Source organism: Geotrypetes seraphini, chromosome 5 (assembly GCF_902459505.1).
Source record: "Geotrypetes seraphini chromosome 5, aGeoSer1.1, whole genome shotgun sequence".
Lineage (NCBI taxonomy): Eukaryota > Metazoa > Chordata > Amphibia > Gymnophiona > Dermophiidae > Geotrypetes > Geotrypetes seraphini.
Genome location: NC_047088.1, coordinates 242,428,349 through 242,447,158, shown reverse-complemented (window position 1 = coordinate 242,447,158; position 18,810 = coordinate 242,428,349). Strand labels below are relative to the sequence as shown.

The 18,810-nt window shown below is 43.1% G+C and overlaps 1 protein-coding gene across 1 annotated transcript in view; it reads left to right on the top strand.

The window, feature by feature from the left end:
• The window catches only part of CCDC93 (coiled-coil domain containing 93), a 223,743-nt gene that overhangs the window by 126,598 nt on the left and 78,335 nt on the right, over nt 1-18,810 (top strand). The window contains exon 12 of the mRNA XM_033946543.1: nt 14,502-14,618. Coding sequence (XP_033802434.1) covers nt 14,502-14,618 — 117 coding nt within the window. The remainder of the gene's footprint in view (nt 1-14,501; nt 14,619-18,810) is intronic.

The following is an 18,810-nucleotide window of genomic DNA, read 5'->3' as shown; positions in this document are numbered from 1 at the left end:
ACAATAAAAAAATCCTAAATTAGTACTACACACTCTTAATTAAACGGTTTACTCTAACAGTTACCACATTAAACTAATATTGTTCTGAATTCATTACAATCAATTTTCTCTCTAGAAGTTTAAGATATTATATAAACCATAAAATGATACTGCTTTGTCACCCTTTGATCACTCATCTTTCTTTTTCTTTCTGCACATCTCCAGCTTTCTTTCCCCATGAGACTGTCATTGGAATATTTTATGTTTCACTGTATGGTCTTACATTTGTCACTGTTTGTTCATTTCTCACCCAAAGAATGTATTGCTTTTTAAAGCTAGTCAAAAACTATATATTTAGTCCAGTAAAAAGGTGCCATGTTTTCTTTTTTGGTTTTGTATCTTACAATAATAAATTGAAATCATCAACTGAAACACAAAAACTGCAGAAATATGAAAAAATAGAAAAGAGATATTAAAATAAATTATTTAGAGAAAACTCAGAACAGTTCTACAGGGAACTGAGAAAGAAACATCAGATGAGTGAAAACAGCGCCAACATCCAGCTGAAACAGAAGCATTCTGGAAAAATTAATTCAAGGACCCGTGGAGCACAACTGAAAAGCAGAGTGGGCTACTCTGCGTACAAGAGAACTTGGAACATGCCAACATCAAAGCAATGGAATGGCCTGAAGTAACAAAAGGGTTGGGGGAAAATAAACATCAAACAGGGAGAGTTCTGACCTAGATGGAGTGATAAACTTTAGGCTCAGACAATATTTTCACCACCCAAACTGCAAAAATCAGGCAGTCAGACTTAACATTACAATAGTTTATAACAAGAAGTATGCCAAGTAATGTTCCCAAAGGTTACAGACCAATAACTTGTCCGCCTACAATATATAAGCTGTTCACTGCAATAGGTGCTAATACTACCACTGCTACTATTAATTATTTCTATAGTGCTACCAGATGCACGCATTGCCGCACAGAGTCACAAAGAAGAAGAAAACAGTACCTGCTCGAAAGAGCTCACAATCTAAACAGCCAAGACAGACAAACAGGATGTCATGGATACAGTTAAGGGGAATGGATAATTGGCAGGCTGGGTTGGAGGGCAGAGGAGTAGGGTTAAGAACATAAGAATTGCTGCTGCTGGTTCAGACCAGTGGTCCATCATGCCCAGCAGTCCGCTCACGTGGCAGCCCTCTAGTCAAAGACCAGCGCCCTAACTGAGACTAGCCCTACCTGCGTACGTTCTGGTTCAGCAGGAACTTGTCTAATTTTGTCTTGAATCCCTGGAGGGCTATATCTTGCTTTTAAACAAGGGAAGGGGCCTGACAAACTCGGGTAATTTATTCCAGGCATAGGGGGCAACTAGATGAAAGGAACGAAGTCTGGAATTGGCAATGGAGGAGAAGAGTAAAATTAAGAGCAGCTTATCCGAGGTGTATAAGGAGAGAGAAGCAAGAAGAGATATTGAGGGAGCAGCAGAATGAATACACTTGTAGGTCAGCAGTAAGATTGACCTGTATGCGATGGCAGATAGGGAGCCAGTGAAGTGACTTAAGGAGAGGGGTGACATGAGCGTAGCGAGGTTGATAGAAGATGAGTCATGCAGCAGAGATTTGCACAGATTGCAAGGGGAGAGGCGACTCTGCGGGAGACCAGTTAGAAGTAGATTGCAGTAATCTAAATGTGTTTTTTCCAAAGCCTCATTCTCATCCTGGAGAATCAGTTCTTCATATTCTGGACTGTAAACATGCTTTGGCCTTCTACTTGGAACGCACCAAACCACACAGAACTGCTCCTCAACTTTTGTCTCTTTTGATCCAAATAAGTTGGGCCATCCTATTTCTAAGTGTACCATCTCCAACTGGATGGCGGCTTGTATCTCTTTCTGCTATGCCCCTTCACAGTAAAGTCACAGCCCATAAAGCCAGAGCAATGGCAGCTTCAGTAGCTTTCCTCAGATCTACACCTATTGAGGAAATTTGTAGAACTGCTACTTGGTTCTCGGTTCATACCTTCACTTCTCACTATTGTCTGGATACTTTCTCCAGACGGGATGGACAGTTTGGCCAAACAGTATTATAAAATTTATTCTCCTAAATTGCCAACACTCCCACCATCCCGTTCTGGTTAGCTTGGAGGTCACCCATATGTGAGAATACCTGCCTGCTTGTCCTGGGATAAAGCACAGTTACTTACCGTAACAGGTGTTATCCAGGGACAGCAGGCAGCTATTCTCACAACCCACCCACCTCCCCTGGTTGGCTTCTCTGCTAGCTATCTGAACTGAGGAGACGCGCCCTGCGCTGGGCGGGAAGGCACTCGTGCATGCGCGGTGCGGGCGACTCGAAACTTCGAGTTTCTTCAAGCAAGTTTGCTTGCGAGGCGTCCGCATCCGGGCTCCGTCGATGACGTCACCCATATATGAGAATAGCTGCCTGCTGTCCCTGGATAACACCTGTTACGGGAAGTAACTGTGCTTTTCCTGATCTCCTAAGACTGCCCTGTCTGCTTAAGTGGTGAATAATGTATAACTTTTTCTTGAAATGGCAAAGAACATAAAACCTTCATCTTATTTCTGCATTTAAATTTTAACTTTATAGCTCAGTGTGCTGTCAAGGTCAGCACTCTAGCAACTGGATGTCAAGACTATTTAGTCTCATCTCAAATAATGTTCTCCTTACATACTGTATATTCTTGTAGGTTCCTAAAGTAGGTCATTAGATTTTTTTTACGTGAACAATAACTTGCTTAAGACTGTCTTCAGTCTTTGACTCTTTAAGATAATGCATGGAAAATAGGATCTGAGTAGTTGTGTTGATGAACTTCATCAATTAGCATTTGTAGAACTGGAACAAGAAAAGGAAAAGCTTTCCAAATTGTACAGATAATTTTTGTGATTACTGTATTTTTCGCTCCATAAGATGCATTTTCTCTCTTCCCTCCCCCCCCCCCGGAAATGTATGTGTGTCTTATATAGCGAATATTGTATCACAGACCGTGATGTGCAGTATTCTCCGTAGTGTCTTTTAGTCGGGTGCCCGGCTGTCTTCCAGGGAAACTTACATCTTTCCTCACCTTTTTAAACCTGATAACCCAGCGGTGGATTGTCAGGAGTGAGCTTTCTGCACTTCTGCCCCACGCTGGATGGCTGTCTCAGATCTCACAAGAACTGACGGCAGCCATTTAGAGAGCAGTGCGGACCCAGACTGGAATGCAAAAAGCTCGCTCCTGCCTTGTATGTCGCTGGCCACGAGATCTGAGGCAGCCGTCCAGTGAGGGAGGGGCTCAGCACAGGGCAGGAGCATGGAAAGCTCGCTCCTGCCGATACACCACTGCACCACCAGGATTTAAAAGGTGAAAAAAGGTACTTGGGGGGGTGTAAAATAATTGTTAGTCAACTGGGACGGATCGCTCCTGTCCCGGCCTACTACTAGACCTCCAAAGGGGGGGACAGGGGACAGAAAATTAGAAGAGTGCTTGAATCTTAAAGCCTCTCCTCATTAGTTAATGACAGTGATGATGGTTAATAACGCTGTTGACATTACATGGTTGAAATATTATTCTGCTATATTTTATTACACACCATTTGGTTCAGAACATTTTTTTTCTTGTTTTCCTCCTCTAAACCTAAGTGTGTCTTATGGTCAGGTGTGTCTTATAGTGCAAAAAAATACGGTAACTATACAGGGTTCCATGTAGTCCATGGCCCTGATGCAATATAGGATGTTCCCTTTGTTGTGTCTATAGGAAAAAAATGTATAGTACGCCATGCTCCTTGTGGGGTATGTTAAACGAGATCAGATGGAGACAGACTGCAGACTTGTGAGCCCTACCCTATATAAGCACCGTGCAGCACCTGCTCTTTAATAGTCTCTAGCAGATGGTGCGACTTTTTAACCACAGTCTCTGGCAATGAATTCCAGAGTTTAATGACACATTGAGTGAAAAAAAATATTTTGGTGATGGGACTTGATATACCGTTTTTCTGTGTGGTTACAATCAAAGCACTTTACATATTTTAGGCAGGTACTTATTTTGTACCTGGGGCAATGAAGGGTTAAGTGACTTGCCCAGAGTTACAAGGAACTGCAGTGGAATCAAACTCGCCACCTCGGGGTTCTGAGGCAGCAGTTTTAACCACTAAACCAGTGTGTCTCGGCCTTTTTAAGCTGCTGGCACATTAATCTTGGAGCTGCGGCTGGAGGGCACCCGGAAATGCGTGGACTTCGATGTGATGACATCGCACGCATACATGACATCGTCATGTTTGATGTCTGCGCATGCGCGGATGCACTGAGCCTCTTATTACTGCCAGTGGGGGATGCTGGAGAAGGAGCAGACTATGATGAATATGACTCTTATGCTCAGAACACAGTATGTACGTCTTATTCCACCAACCACTGAGCATTTAATCTATCTTTTGTATTGTTGAAACAACAGTTTTTTAGAAAGAATTTACGAGCCTCAGCCCCACCACTCCACCGCATCAACAAACTTTCATCATTCAGTCTCGTTTTTACTGGTCTACTTGTTCTCCCTATATAGGAGCAGAGGCACCAGTGAGGAGGAGAGGCACAAGTACCTTCTGACCGACTACAGGTCGTGCCTCTTGGGGTGAGAGACATGTCATGTAAGCAGTCAGCTGGCGCAGGTGCCTCTCCTCCTCACTGGTGCCTCTGCTCCTATATAGGGAGAACAAGTAGACCAGTAAAAACTAGACTGAATGATGAAAGTTTGTTGATGCGATGGAGTGGTGGGGCTGAGGCTGGACCTGGTATCCTGCATATCTCCCTGCTTTCGGGAGACCGTTTTATCACCTGCTTTCATCTTCAGCTAAGTCGGCCTTTTTGATTCTGTTGGGAGTTCTCTGGGGGAGGTTCTCTGAGAGACTGTTTGATTGACCTCACTTGTGTTATTGCTTTGTGCTTTATTTTGCACTTTTTTCACATTTTTGATTTATTTCACACACCTTGGAAGTACCCCATGATGGTGTGGGGGCAGGGACTGGCTGGTCCTTGTCTCATGATGTGAAGCGTAGGAGCATTGCTCCCTTCGCTGCCTTATCACACTGAGGGCACTCCATTATTCAATTATATTACTTACATCTTGATTTCTCACTACTTGTGTGCTCACAATCGTTTGGTCAGCAAGCATTCTCTCCGAGAACCGTATGATCTTTTCTGCCTCCTTTTTGGTATCTTGTTAAGTTTCTCTGGCAGGCTTTTTGGAGTTATTTTTTTGGTCTCCTCCTTGCTGGCATCTCGGGGTACACCTGGAATCCTCCATGGCACACAGTTTGCACTAAAACACTCTTACTTTTGGTTTTCTGCTGCTATGGAGGAGTGTGTGGCGCAGTGGTTGGATCTACAGCCTCAGCACCCTGGGGTTATGGGTTCAAACCCCGCACTGCTCCTTGTGACCTTGGGCAAGTCACTTAATCCTCCATAGCCCCAGGTACGTTAGATAGATTGTGAGCCCACCGGGACAGAGAGGGAAAATGCTTGAGTACCTGATTGTAAAACCGTTTAGAAAACTTTGATAGGCGGTATATAAAATCCTAATAAACTTAATAACTTAATAATAACTAAGAATCCTTTGTATTTTCCACATTCATTGTTGAATTCCAGTGCTGAATTGCCCTAGGAGAACATTTATGCATCCAATTCTTTTCATTTGGTGGCAGCAGAAGGGAGGAAAATATCTTCAAATCTTTAATTTTGCACTTTCCATGACAGTAATGAATCTCATTTTTAAGCCAGGGTATGTTAGACATGATCTCAGATTTACTGCTGCTTGTCTTAAAACTCATATAATGGCAGAGAGCTTCCTTCTTGCGTTCATAAAATGCAATATACTGTATAAAGAGACAACTTATCGAGGTGTGTTTGGAAACTTGTTTTTAATGAAACCTGTGGTACCCAACAGGATGAGAAATACTCGTATTTCTGTATCTTTCTTGGTCTCTGACTGCATTTCCTGATATTAGAAGCTGATCTTTCTCTATATGTATGATGCTCAGAATAATCACTGGGAATTGGCACTTCTGTTCTCCTACATTTCTCTTACTCCGATATGATACTTCCCATATTATTTTTGAGTTTATCCCCTCTAGCCTTGGATCACAGATTCTTGTTCTAAAACCTCTTTTCAATTGAAAACACTTTCTGCTTTTATGTTTTTTATACCCTAGATCAATTTATGTGTATGAGCCCTCAGCTAAATATAGCTAAAGTCAAAACGTTTTGTTCTTTTGCTTGTTCAGGGTAGACACATTTATGGAGAGACTGAGAACCTACCACAAAAATATTTCCTTCTGGGTTACACAGTATTCCTAGAGGTGATTTCCAGGAATTTCTTGTTCGGTTTTACTTCCGAGGAAACACATCTGAGAGAATGGCAATTCTGTCTTCCTGGCTTCCAAATTCTTATGCAAGTTTTTCATAAATTCAGTACTACTACTAGTATTAATTATTTTTATAGTGCTAACAGATGCACGCAGCGCTGCACAGAGTCACAAATCAGTAGCCTGGATCAGAATATTGAAAGGAAAACACAATAATGAATTTTGTTCTTTATTCTCCCAGAACGCTTGATCTTTAAAATCTTTCCAACATTTTCTACCGAGGTCTTAATTTATTAAAATGCAACATCAAGGGGTCCTTTTATCAAGCAGGGCTAGCGCGTTAGACGTTTCATCACGCACTAACCCCCGCGGCCAGCTAAAAAACTAACGCCTGCTCAATGCAGGTGCTAGCGGCTAGCACAGCAGGCGGTTTAACGCGCATTAAACCCCTACCGCAGTTTGATAAAAGGACCCCCAAGCTTTTCCATTTACAGTATTATCTCAGATATACTACATCCTCTTCCTCCCCAAAATTTTTACTCAAAAGTCTGGGTGTGTCTTGTACATAGGCTTAAAAACATTTTTTTTACTTGCACATGGCACTTCTGATCACATGTGAAGACTAGTGCTGCCCGATTCACGATTCGAATTGGTTCACCGATTCGAATCAGATGAATCGATTCGAATCGGTTCGTTTTGGTAAAAAATAGGACTCACCGATTCAGCCCCAATAAAAAGTTCATTCTTTTTTCACCGCCGGCCGCCGGACTCGTTCCCATCTAATGTACCTTCCGGTTTTGCGAAACTGGAAGTTACATCAGAAGAAACAAAGGACGTGGGAGCGTTGAGGGGGGAACGAGCAGACCTCGTGTAGCGGACCTCGGAAGGAAAGGGTATTTTTTTGGCTCTGTCTGTCTAAGCATTTCTCCTCTCTTCCCCGAAATTCCACATCCAGTTGAGTAAGTAACTGAACCAGCAGGGGGGTCTAAAAATCAGCAGAGGGGCTAAGAATCGGCAGAGGCAGCTAAGAATCGGCAGGGGGGGGGGCTGAGAATTGGCAGGGTTGGCTGAGAATTGGCAGGGGGGCTGGGGATGGAAGCTGAGAATCAGCAGGGGGGCTAGTGAGTCCTGGGGGTGGGGATGGAAGCTGAAATCGGCAGGGGGGCTGGGGATAGAAGCTGAGAATCAGCAGGAGGACTGGTGAGTCTTGGGGGCTGGGGATGGAAGCTGAAATTGGCAGGGGGCTGGGGATGGAAGCTGAGAATCGGCAGGGAGACTGGTGAGTCTTGGCTGGGGATGGAAGCTGGGAATCGGCAGGGGGGCTGGTGAGTCTTGGGGGCTGGGGATGGAAGTTGGGAATCGGCAGGGGGCTGGGGATGGAAGCTGGGAATTTGTGATATGATATTGCCTTGGTTAAATAAAATGTTTAAACTTAAAAAGCTGTGTCATTAACAGTGAATCGAATCGAAAAATCGATTCAACAGGATGAATCGAATCAAAATATTTTTCTTTGAATCGGGCAGCACTAGTGAAGACCACCAAGGCACTAATTGGCTCACACTTAACATGGACATGCTGAACTCCACTGTATATTAAACATACTTCATGTAAACTTTAAAACTCAGGCTGCATATTATATTTGAGATAATACAATATTTCTTTATATAGCTGTTAAAGAAGATTAGTAAAATGGCTGCTAAAAAAATTGAATTTAGATTTGCATTTAATTTCGCATTTATATTCTGCTTCACCATTAGTTCAGCTTGAAGTAGATTTTAATCAGTCCAAATCTCTTACATAGTTCAGCTACATTAAACTAAAGTGTAAAATAGTCTAAACAGAATTATAATAATTCCTAAGCAACCGTGTTTTTAAGGAACAGCAAAACTGGCATATAATCTTTCTGCTTGCATAAAATTAAAGGAGATGAATTCCAATATTCTGAACCTATGCCTCCAATAGACATTCTTTTCCAGGTTGAATATATAAAAGTTTGGGCAGGCAGTAGTTGTATTTTAAATTGATCTTCTGGCTCTGTGTCTAGTGAGGATATAGCAATTTATCCATATTCCCTTATAGTCAGATGCTAGACCTTGAAAGATTTTAAACACACACAGCAACAATTTTAACTCTAACCTGGCCTTGACAGGAAGACAGTGAAGACAGCTGTGTTTGAATTCAAGAGGGCCTGGGACAGGCACGTGGGATCTCTCAGAGAAAGAAAGAGATAATGGTTACTGCGGATGGGCAGATTAGATGGGCCATTTGGCCTTTATCTGCCATGTTTCTAAGTCAATTGCCAATCTGGCAAACTAACAAATACATTGTTACAATAGTCTAAAGTTCATAAAATCACAGCTTGAATCACTAAGTGTAAATGTTAAGTGTCTACATATGATTTTATATGCTTAATTCCATTGACAGGCAAGAATCTAAATAGGTACCTACCCTGTTTCCCCGATGATAAGGCAGGGCCATCAAATAAGACAGCCCCCCCTTTTTAGAAAAAAATGTAAAATAAGGCACACCCCCCCCGCAAATAAGCCACCCACCGATACCTGCGCTTACCCGAATCGGGTGGTACGGTGGGTGACTCCGTGTGGTCCCTCCGTCTACCGTATTTGCCTCCATGGCTGCGTGCCGCGTCATGAAGTGAAGAGGAGGAAGTGACAGGACTGCAGCGCGCGCACGTGACTCCGCGCAAGGAAACACAGGCAGCTTCCCTCATCCCTCCCTAACGGAGACTGCAGGAGTTTGTTCACGGCCAGAACATCCAAAAGTGAGACACGCAGACAGGTTTCTTTTGCTGTGAGCAATACCACTTACTGTATATAAAGCCTGTTTAAAATGCATACGGTATATAAACAATGGTTTCACATTGTCAAGTCCCCTCTGATGCTGCACTACAGAATAATCTCTTTACTGTGTTTCCCTGATGGAGAACATTGGGGACATTAAATGGTACAATATATGGTATGATGGATAAAGCTGGCCATACACGGTACGATTTTTCGGCCGACCGATTCTTCAGCCGTCAAATAAGACAGCCCCCCCTTTTTAGAAAAAATGTAAATAAGGCATCCCCCCGAAAATAAGCCCTAGACTATATTTTGGCCTTCCAAAAAAAATAAGACAGTGTCTTACCATCGGGGAAACAGGGTAACAATTTAATCTCCTCACAAACTGTTGAGCCTGTGATGATTGGAGGATCAGTTGGCTTGCTATCTTCTTATCCACAATCCACAAAGTCTTTGTTTCTCTGGGTTTAATTTCAAGTTTACAGTGTCTTTGTAAACTTGCTTTCAGCTGTTTCCTCTGCTGCGGTCCCGCCCCTCCTCTGACGTCAGAGGCAGGATCGGGGCAGAGGAAACAGCTGAAAGCAAGTTTACAAAGACACTGTAACCGCAATCTTCGCTGCAGCTATAAGATAAACGCTGCGAGGAGGCCAGAGGGAACACGGAGGCCTTCCCGGGGGGTGCACAGTCCTTTGGGGGGGGGGGGGGGAGCAGGTCTTCAAGGGGTGGGATAGGCCTTGGGGGGGTGCAGGCCTTCAAGGAGGGGACAGGCCTTCAAGGGGGGGACAAGCCATTAAGGGGGGGACAGGCAGGCTTTTAAGGGGGAGACAGGCCTTCAAGGGGGGGACAAGCCTTTAAGGGGGGACAGGCAGGCTTTTAAGTGGGGGACAGGCCTTCAAGGGGTGAGACCGGTATTCAAAGGGGGGACAGGCCAGGGATGATGGCATAGGCCTTCAAGGGGGGGACAGGTCTCAAAGGGGGGGACAGGTCTTCAAAGGGGGGACAGGCCAGGGATGGTGTCATAGGCCTTGAGGAGGGACAGGCAGGCCTTCTGGGATGGGGGGACAGGCCTTCAGGGGAGGGGAGCCCTGGTGTAGAAGTACACGGAGGGAAGGAAGGGGGGTTCAAAGAGATGTGCATATGCCGGACTTTGGGCGAGGGAAAAAATAATGGGTCTAAAAATAGAGGAGAGGGAGAGAGATGATGGACAATGGGATTTAGGGAGGAAAGGAACAGAAAGGGAGAGAAGTTGGACACAAGGGATGGTGTGGAGGGGGGACAGAGATACTGGATAGGAGGGTAGTTTGGAAAAGAAAGGGAGAGATGGTAGACCTTGGGGTGGTGGGGAAGGAGGGAGAGATGCTGGATGAAAGGTTAGTTAAGAAAAGGTGGATCTGTAGATGGAGAAGAAAAAAAAAGAAAGATGCCAGACCTCCGGGGAAGGGAAACGGAAGGGGAGGACTGAGATGCAGATGGATGGTTAGAACGGAGAAAGAAGGAAACCCTGGCAAGCAAGTTATCAGAAGACAACCAGAGCCTGGGACCAACAAGATTTGAATAATGACCAGACAACAAAAGGTAGAAAAACTAATTTTATTTTCCATTTTGTGATTACAATATGTCAGATTTGAAACGTGTATCCTGCCAGAGCTGGTGTTATACTGCAAACGTGAGCTAGGATTTAAGAGAGAGAGAGAAAAAGTCTTTTTTGTTTGTTTATTTTGTTTACACCACAGCGACAGTGTGGTTAGGAGAAGGCAAAGGGAGTGAAGAGGCTATAAAATAAACCCACCAGGATGTTTGAAAAAAACACCCAATTGGGCAGGAAAATCAAATTGAATCGAATGGAAAAACCAATTCAGTAGGCTGAATCAAATCAAAATTTTTTTTTTCCTGAATCGGGTAGCATTAGTATAGAGCTAAAGTGGAGAACTTGACTAGTGACTGGAATACCATGGCCTGCAAAATTGTTAGAATTCTGTGCCAACTTACAATTATCAGACTTCTTGAACAAGGTGGATGTTTTTCATAGTTCACAACATAAATTCAGACCCATGCATAGCACAGAGTCCTTGCCGTTAAGATTTCGTTTTCAATGTTAATTCTATCTAAATAAAGGCAGTCAGTACAACTGTTGTTCAACCTCTGGACTGCATTTGATGCAGAAGATCACTCCCTTCTATTTCTCAAACTAAGTGAACTGGGGGGTTGCAGGAGATGATATTGAAATGGTTCACAGAGTTCTTAATCAAAAGAACATATGACGTGAGAAAAGGGAATAGCAAGTCCCCAACCTGGGAAGCCGCCTGCAGAGTAATAATAATAATTTATTTCTTATATAGAAACATAGAAATTGACGGCAGAAAAGGGCCTCAGCCCATCAAGTCTGCCCACACCAATGACCCACTCCCTGACTTTTATTTCCCTAGAGATCCCACGTGAATATCCCATTTTCTCTTAATATCTGATACGTTGTTGGCCTCAATCACCTGCTGAGGTAGCTCGTTCCAATGATCGACTACCCTATCGGTGAAGAAGTACTTCCTGGTATCACCATGAAACTTCCCTCCCCTGACTTTCAGCAAGTGCCCTCTGGTGACCGAGGGCCCTGTAAGACAGAAGATATCCTCTTTCACCTCTATACGTCCCGTAATATACTTAAAGGTCTCAATCATTTCTCCCCTCTCTCTTCGCTCTTCCAGTGAGTACATCCGCAGTTTTTTTAGCCTTTCTTCGTACGTGAGTTCCCTGAGCCCCAAGACCATCCTGGTAGCCATTCGCTGAACCGACTCAATTCTCAACACATCTTTCCGGTAGTGCGGTCTCCAGAATTGAACACAATACTCCAGATGAGGTCTCACCATGGATCTGTACAGTGGCATTATGACTTCAGGTTTTCTGCTGACAAAACCCCTACGGATGCAGCCCATCATTTGTCTTGCCTTGGACGAAGCCTTCTCCACCTGATTGGCAGCCTTCATATCATCACTAATGATCACTCCTAAATCACGTTCTGCCATGGTCTTGGACAAGGTTTCTCCATTTAGTGTGTAAGTTCTGTGTGGATTTTTTTTACCTAGGTGCATCACTTTACATTTTTTAGCATTGAAGCTTAGCTGCCAAGTTGACGACCACTGTTCCAGCTGCCGTAGGTCCTGCATCATAGTGTCAGGCACACTGCTTTTACCTACTATGTTGCATAGTTTGGCGTCGTCGGCAAACAGTGACACTTTTCCTCTAAGCCCTTGGGTCATATCTCCTATGAATAAATTGAATAGAATCGGCCTTAAGACGGAGCCCTGTGGTACTCCACTCGTCACTGCTGACGTTTTGGAGGGGGTACCGTTAACCATCACCCTTTGAAGCCTACCGCTTAGCCAATCCCTAACCCATGTAGTGAGTGTATCCCCTAATCACATAGTTCGAAGCGGTTTACAATAAAGATACATTTGACAGTACATGGGATAGAAACGGTTTACAATAAAGATACATTTAGTCAGTACATGGGATGCAAGTGGTTTACATTAAAGATTCATTTTGTCAGTACATGGGATACAAATTACAGTAAAGATATATTTTGTCAGTACATGGGATGCAAGTGGGTTACAATACAAGTGGTTTACTATCAAGGTGCATTTTGTCAGTGTAAGGGATACAGATGGGTTACCATAAAGATACATTTAGTCAGTACATGGGTTACAATAAAGATACATTATGTCAGTACATGAGATTCAAGGTGGAAAGTATAATTAGTTTCGGGCCTTGGAATTAGGGGGCGAGGTGGAAGGGTCATGGCGAGGAAGAGTTGGGTATGGGAATTTAGAATTTGTTAAACAGTCGAGTACCACAAGGGAGACTACTTTTCCTTATTTAATATATACTTAAGAGCCTTAGGGGAGAAATTCTCAGCACCACGTATGCAGACAATATTCTCATGCTTTGGCCAGCTAAGGACTCCTTTGAGGATACCATACATTATATAGGGAAGATTATTGAAGACATGAATATGTTGATGAAGAACTTTCTCAAGCTTAACAAACTGAAGACCAAAGTGCTCTGGTTCAGTAACTACAATTCATTACCACATATAGAATTAGTGTTAATAATGGGAGAAAAGACTGAAAGAACATCGAAAGTGTTAGGCATTATCATAGATCAGACCTTACGTTTGTTGATCATATTAACCTTGGTCAAGAAATTTTTCTACAGACTGACGCAATGAAGGACGATTAGATTTATTCTAAGTGGTTCTGCTATCTTACCCTGTATTGCAGCATAACGGGAAAAAGAAATACAGCAGCAAGAGTAATTTTCTGAATAAATCAGTTCAAGAGGATTAGTCCACTTCTGAAGGCATTACATTGGTTACCTGTAAAAAAGAGAATTCAGTTTCTCCTGTATGGTTCATAAAGCTTTACATGCAGAGAATTCAATTGGACTAGACTCCTGTATCAATGTTACAAATTCTTTCCCCAACTCCAGATCAACACAACGTTTAAGCTGACCTTCCCTCGCTTTCACATGAAAAAGTTTACCAGAAAAAGTAGTATGGATCGACCTTTGAATTCCATGTCCCCAAAGTTTGGACCTGCACCAATCGAACTCATGTTACTACTTTATTTTATTTTTAAATTTAAATACCGTTTTATTCCAAAAGCGGTTTACAAATGGTTACACACATCAGATATTATACAATTCAAAACCAAGTTAGAACAAGACAAACAGATTCAGTCCTTACAAAGAATCAATTTCTCAACATATAATTGTGTTTTCAGCATTTTCCTAAATAAGCTCCTATCTCTACATTTTTAGATTTGACCAAACAGGCCATTCCACAGCTTAACCCCTGAACATGTAAAGGTCATGGCCTCCATCTCCACGTACTTAGGGTTAGCCTTCATTTTCAGCAATGCTGAACTTTCAGAGCTCAATGATCTCGATGGTTGATACTCTAACATTAAGCCCTTAAAAAATTCAGGAATCGTACCATATAAGAATTGGTGCCATGAAAATGCTAAAGACATAGCTCTACTCTTGTTAAAGCCTGTAAATTGCTGTTCATTTTTATTGTTCAGTAATCTTATTGTAAACTGCCTTGAATCCTTATTAAAATTGTGCAAGGTATAGGAAACTGTATAGTATGATAAGCTAAGCACATAACATAAGCATTGCATTGTGGAGCAGACCAAAGGTCCATCCAGCCCAATATCCTGCTTTCAACAGTAGCCAATCTAGGTCTAAGTACCTAGCAAGATCCCAAAACAGAAAATGGGTATTTTGGATGTAAACCACTGCAATGAGCTGATAAAAATTTGAAAAAAAGTATTATATTTTGTACATTTTAAATTATTTTTGTCTTTTTTTTATAACAGAAATCGGAGCTTTCTTCTGAGGAACGGCCAGAAAAACTAGGAGCGGCTCAACAACATCGCAGGAAAGTGGCATCTCTCAACAGGCAGATCTTGCAGAAAGCCAAATTTCTAGAAGAGGTTTGTTACCCTGATATGCTGTTCACTTGATCCCTGTAGGGTAAAGGCAGGGATCTGAAGTAGAGAATGACACGGTGATAAAATTCATCACCGTTCCCATTCCCGCGGATAACCGCGGGAAATAATCCCATGTCAGTTTCTAGTGTCTATTTCAACCTCGGTCCTTCTACACCAGCATTCTTCAAAGCAAAGCTTGTGGGTCAGTGGTTGTGCCCAATTATACTCTGATTCTTCCCTCTCTCCTTAAAGAATGACATGAAGATGGTTTCCTGCGGTTATCCGCGGGGACAGGAACGGTGATGAATTTTGTCACCGTGTCATTCTCTAATCTGAAGCTTTTTCTTCCTCACTTGACATGTGACAGCCTTTTACGGTTGTGAGTGAAAATGATTCTTTACGGAGAGGTTGGTGGATGCCTGGAATGCGCTCCCGAGAGAGGTGGTGGAGAGGAAAACGGTGACGGAGTTCAAAAAAGCGTGGGATGAACACAGAGGATCTAGAATCAGAAAATAATAGTAAATAGTGAAGAACTAAGAGCAATACTGGGCAGACTTGCACTGTCCGTGTCTGTATATGGCCGTTTGGTGAAGGATGGGCTGGGGAGGGTGTAGAAGGGCTGGGGTGAGCTTTGATGGAGACTTCAGTAGTTGGAACCTAAGCACAGTACCGGGCAGAGCTTTGGATTCTTGCCCAGAAATAGCTAAGAAGAAAAAAAAAATTTTTAATTGAATCAGCTTAGGCAGACTGGATGGACCATTCAGGTTTTTATCTGCGATCATCTACTATGTTACTATGCGTGTGTGTGTGTGTATGATCGGACCAACTGCTCGGGGGCCCATTCCAGCGGGGCACCCGACACTGTCTTCGCTCCTCCCCCATTCCAGCAGGGGAGAGCCGACGGAGGAGGGCTGCAGTCCGGCCATCAGACCAACGGTCGGCTCGGGGGCCCGTTCCAGCAGGGCACCCGACACTGTCTTCGCTCCTCCCCCATTCCAGCAGGGGAGAGCCGACGGAGGAGGGCTGCAGTCTGGCCATCGGACCAACGGTTGGCTCGGGGGCCTGTTCAAGCTGGACTTCAGTTTTGACTGTTTTGATTTTGTTTTCACTTCTTTTTAGTTTATGATATATTTTTTAATCTCACTTATTGTTTTACCACTTATTTTGTTTTATTTTATCATTAAAATTTCATTTAAATTTCCCCAGAATTCTATTGCTTCAACGGTTCTCCCTCTGCATCTATTCTTATCTCCCCTCTTTTTAACCTTTCAAATTCCTGTAGATCATTGTAATCTTATTAGTATGTTTATTTTCTTATTTTTCTGCTCTATCTCTATTTTCTTTCTTTATTACTCTTCTAATTGTCATTTTTCCTGGTACTTTAGTTAGATTGTGAGCCTTCGGGACAGTAAGGGAATTTCTAAGTACCTATCTTACTTATAATTTTAATGCACCAATATATTCTTTGTAACCCGTTCTGGGCTCTTTTGGGAGGACGGGCTAAAAAAATCGAATAAATAAATAAATAATAAATAAATAAATATGATGGTGATTCTTTAACCCTGCACCCAAACAGGAGATTCTCCCTTGCCACGGTAGAGACACAGACTTGTGGTCAACACTGAAAAGGACACTACACGAAGCAACTATCCGCTACATAAAATCGGTAAATAAACAACAAAGAAAGAAGAAACCCCGTTGGTTCATTGATGAGGTCTCACACCTAGTCAAGGACAAGAAAAGAGCATTTCTTTCATACAAACGCACCGGGGAGAAAGAAGCTAACATTGAATACAAGACAAGGTCTGCAGCGGTCAAAACAGCAGTCAGGGAGGCCAAACTTCGAGTGGAAGAAACTCTAGCAAAGAACATTAAGAAAGGGGACAAATCCTTCTTCAGGTATATTAGTGACAGGCAGAAGAACACAAACGGGATAGTACGCCTTAGAACAGCAGATGGGATTTATGTGGAAACAGATTCCAAAAAAGCCAAACTACTGAACGATTATTTCTGCTCAGTCTCTACCTGCGAGGCACCTAGACACGGGCCACAGCTGGAAGCAAAGCCAAGCAAGGAAGATCCATTTCAGAATTTTGGGTTCTCACTAGCTGATGTTTACAGCGAACTGTCAAGACTCAAGGTGAGCAAAGCCATGGGACCAGACAAATTGCACCCACGAGTGCTCAGGGAGCTGTGCGATGTCCTGGCGGAACCGTTAACCATTCTCTTCAATCTCTCCCTAAGTACGGGGAGAGTCCCCCTGGACTGGAAAACAGCTAACGTCCTTCCTCTGCACAAAAAGGGTTGCAGAGCGGAGGCTGCAAATTACAGACCAGTGAGTCTCACATCAATAGTGTGTAAACGCATGGAAACACTACTTAAATGTAAATTAGACACGATTTTGGATGAGGGGAATCTAAGGGATCCTAGTCAACATGGATTCACTAGGGGTAGGTCATGCCAATCCAATCTTATCAGCTTCTTTGATTGGGTAACAGGAAAGCTGGACTCGGGAGAGTCTCTGGACATAGTGTACTTGGATTTCAGTAAGGCTTTCGACAGCGTCCCACACCGTAGACTATTAAACAAGATGAAATCAATGGGGTTAGGTGAGACACTAATTGCATGGGTCAATGATTGGCTGAGTGGAAGACGTCAGAGGGTGGTGGTCAACGGCACCCTCTCTGAGACATCGGAGGTGACCAGCGGAGTGCCACAGGGCTCGGTCCTGGGTCCACTTCTTTTTAACATATTCATAAGGGACTTGACCCAAGGGCTTCAGGGTAAAGTAACTCTATTCGCTGATGACGCCAAACTATGTAATATAGTAAGTGAAAGCAATCTGCAGGATAGTATGACGCAGGATCTGCTTACGTTGGAAAACTGGTCCTCGACATGGCAGCTGGGCTTCAACGCTAAGAAATGTAAGGTTATGCATCTCGGTAGCAGAAATCCATGCAAACCTTACACCTTAAATGGAGAAACACTAGCTAGGACTTCAGAAGAAAGAGACTTGGGAGTAATCATCAGTGCAGACATGAAGGCCGCCAAACAAGTAGAGAAGGCCTCATCCAAAGCAAGGCAACTTATGGGATGTATCAATAGAAGCTTCGTTAGCCGCAAATCTGAAGTCATAATGCCACTGTACAGAACCATGGTGAGACCTCATCTGGAGTACTGTGTGCAATTCTGGAGGCCACATTACCGTAAAGACGTGCTTAGAGTTGAGTCGGTTCAGCGGATGGCCACTAGGATGATCTCGGGGCTCAAGGGTCTCTCGTACAAAGAAAGACTAAACAAATTGCAGCTCTACACTCTAGAGGAGCGCAGGGAGAGGGGGGACATGATTGAGACATTTAAATACATCACGGGACGTGTCGAGGTGGAAGAAGACATCTTCTTTCTCAAGGGACCCTCGATCACAAGGGGGCATCCGTTCAAACTCAGAGGAGGGAAATTCGATAGTGACATAAGGAAGTATTTCTTCACAGAAAGGGTTGTAGATCATTGGAACAAGCTTCCAGAGCAGGTGATCAAGGCCACCAGCGTTATTGATTTTAAGAATAAATGGGATGCCCTAGTAGGATCCTTAAGAGGGTCGAGTTAAGGAACTAGGTCATTAGTACTCAGACTTAATGGGGTGGGTCAGTAGAGTGGGCAGACTTGATGGGCTATAGCCCTTTTCTGCCGTCATCTTTCTATGTTTCTAGACTTGACCGCAATAAGGAAATTGAGCACTGCAGGTCACCTTCTCTGTTTTCGTTGTGATTCTTTAACACAATTAGTTGTGTGCCTGTTTAGTCACAGTAGACAAATGTTTTGCTTTAATTCATAAAAAAGGTTAACATTTCCTCTGTTTATTTTGGGATATTTATTATTTGCCATATTTACAAGTGTTCTAGGTAAGGAATAACATAAAGCACTAATATGTAAAGTTTTTAAGATAAAAATAAAAAACCTACATTGTAATCAAACCTGAAATCTGCTTCAAATATAGCCTTCATGAACCTGCTGAAAAAGCCAAGTCTAGGAAAAATAAGCAATTCTACAGATTTTTTTGCTTTCTGATGTAACTACTTCCACAAAGAAGGTACTATTCACTATAAAACTCTATTTTGTGTGAGCACTAACTTCCCCCCGTTGCAAAGGCGCAGGGCAAAAGCCCCAAAGCAGTGGCAGCTGCTAGCACAGCTTT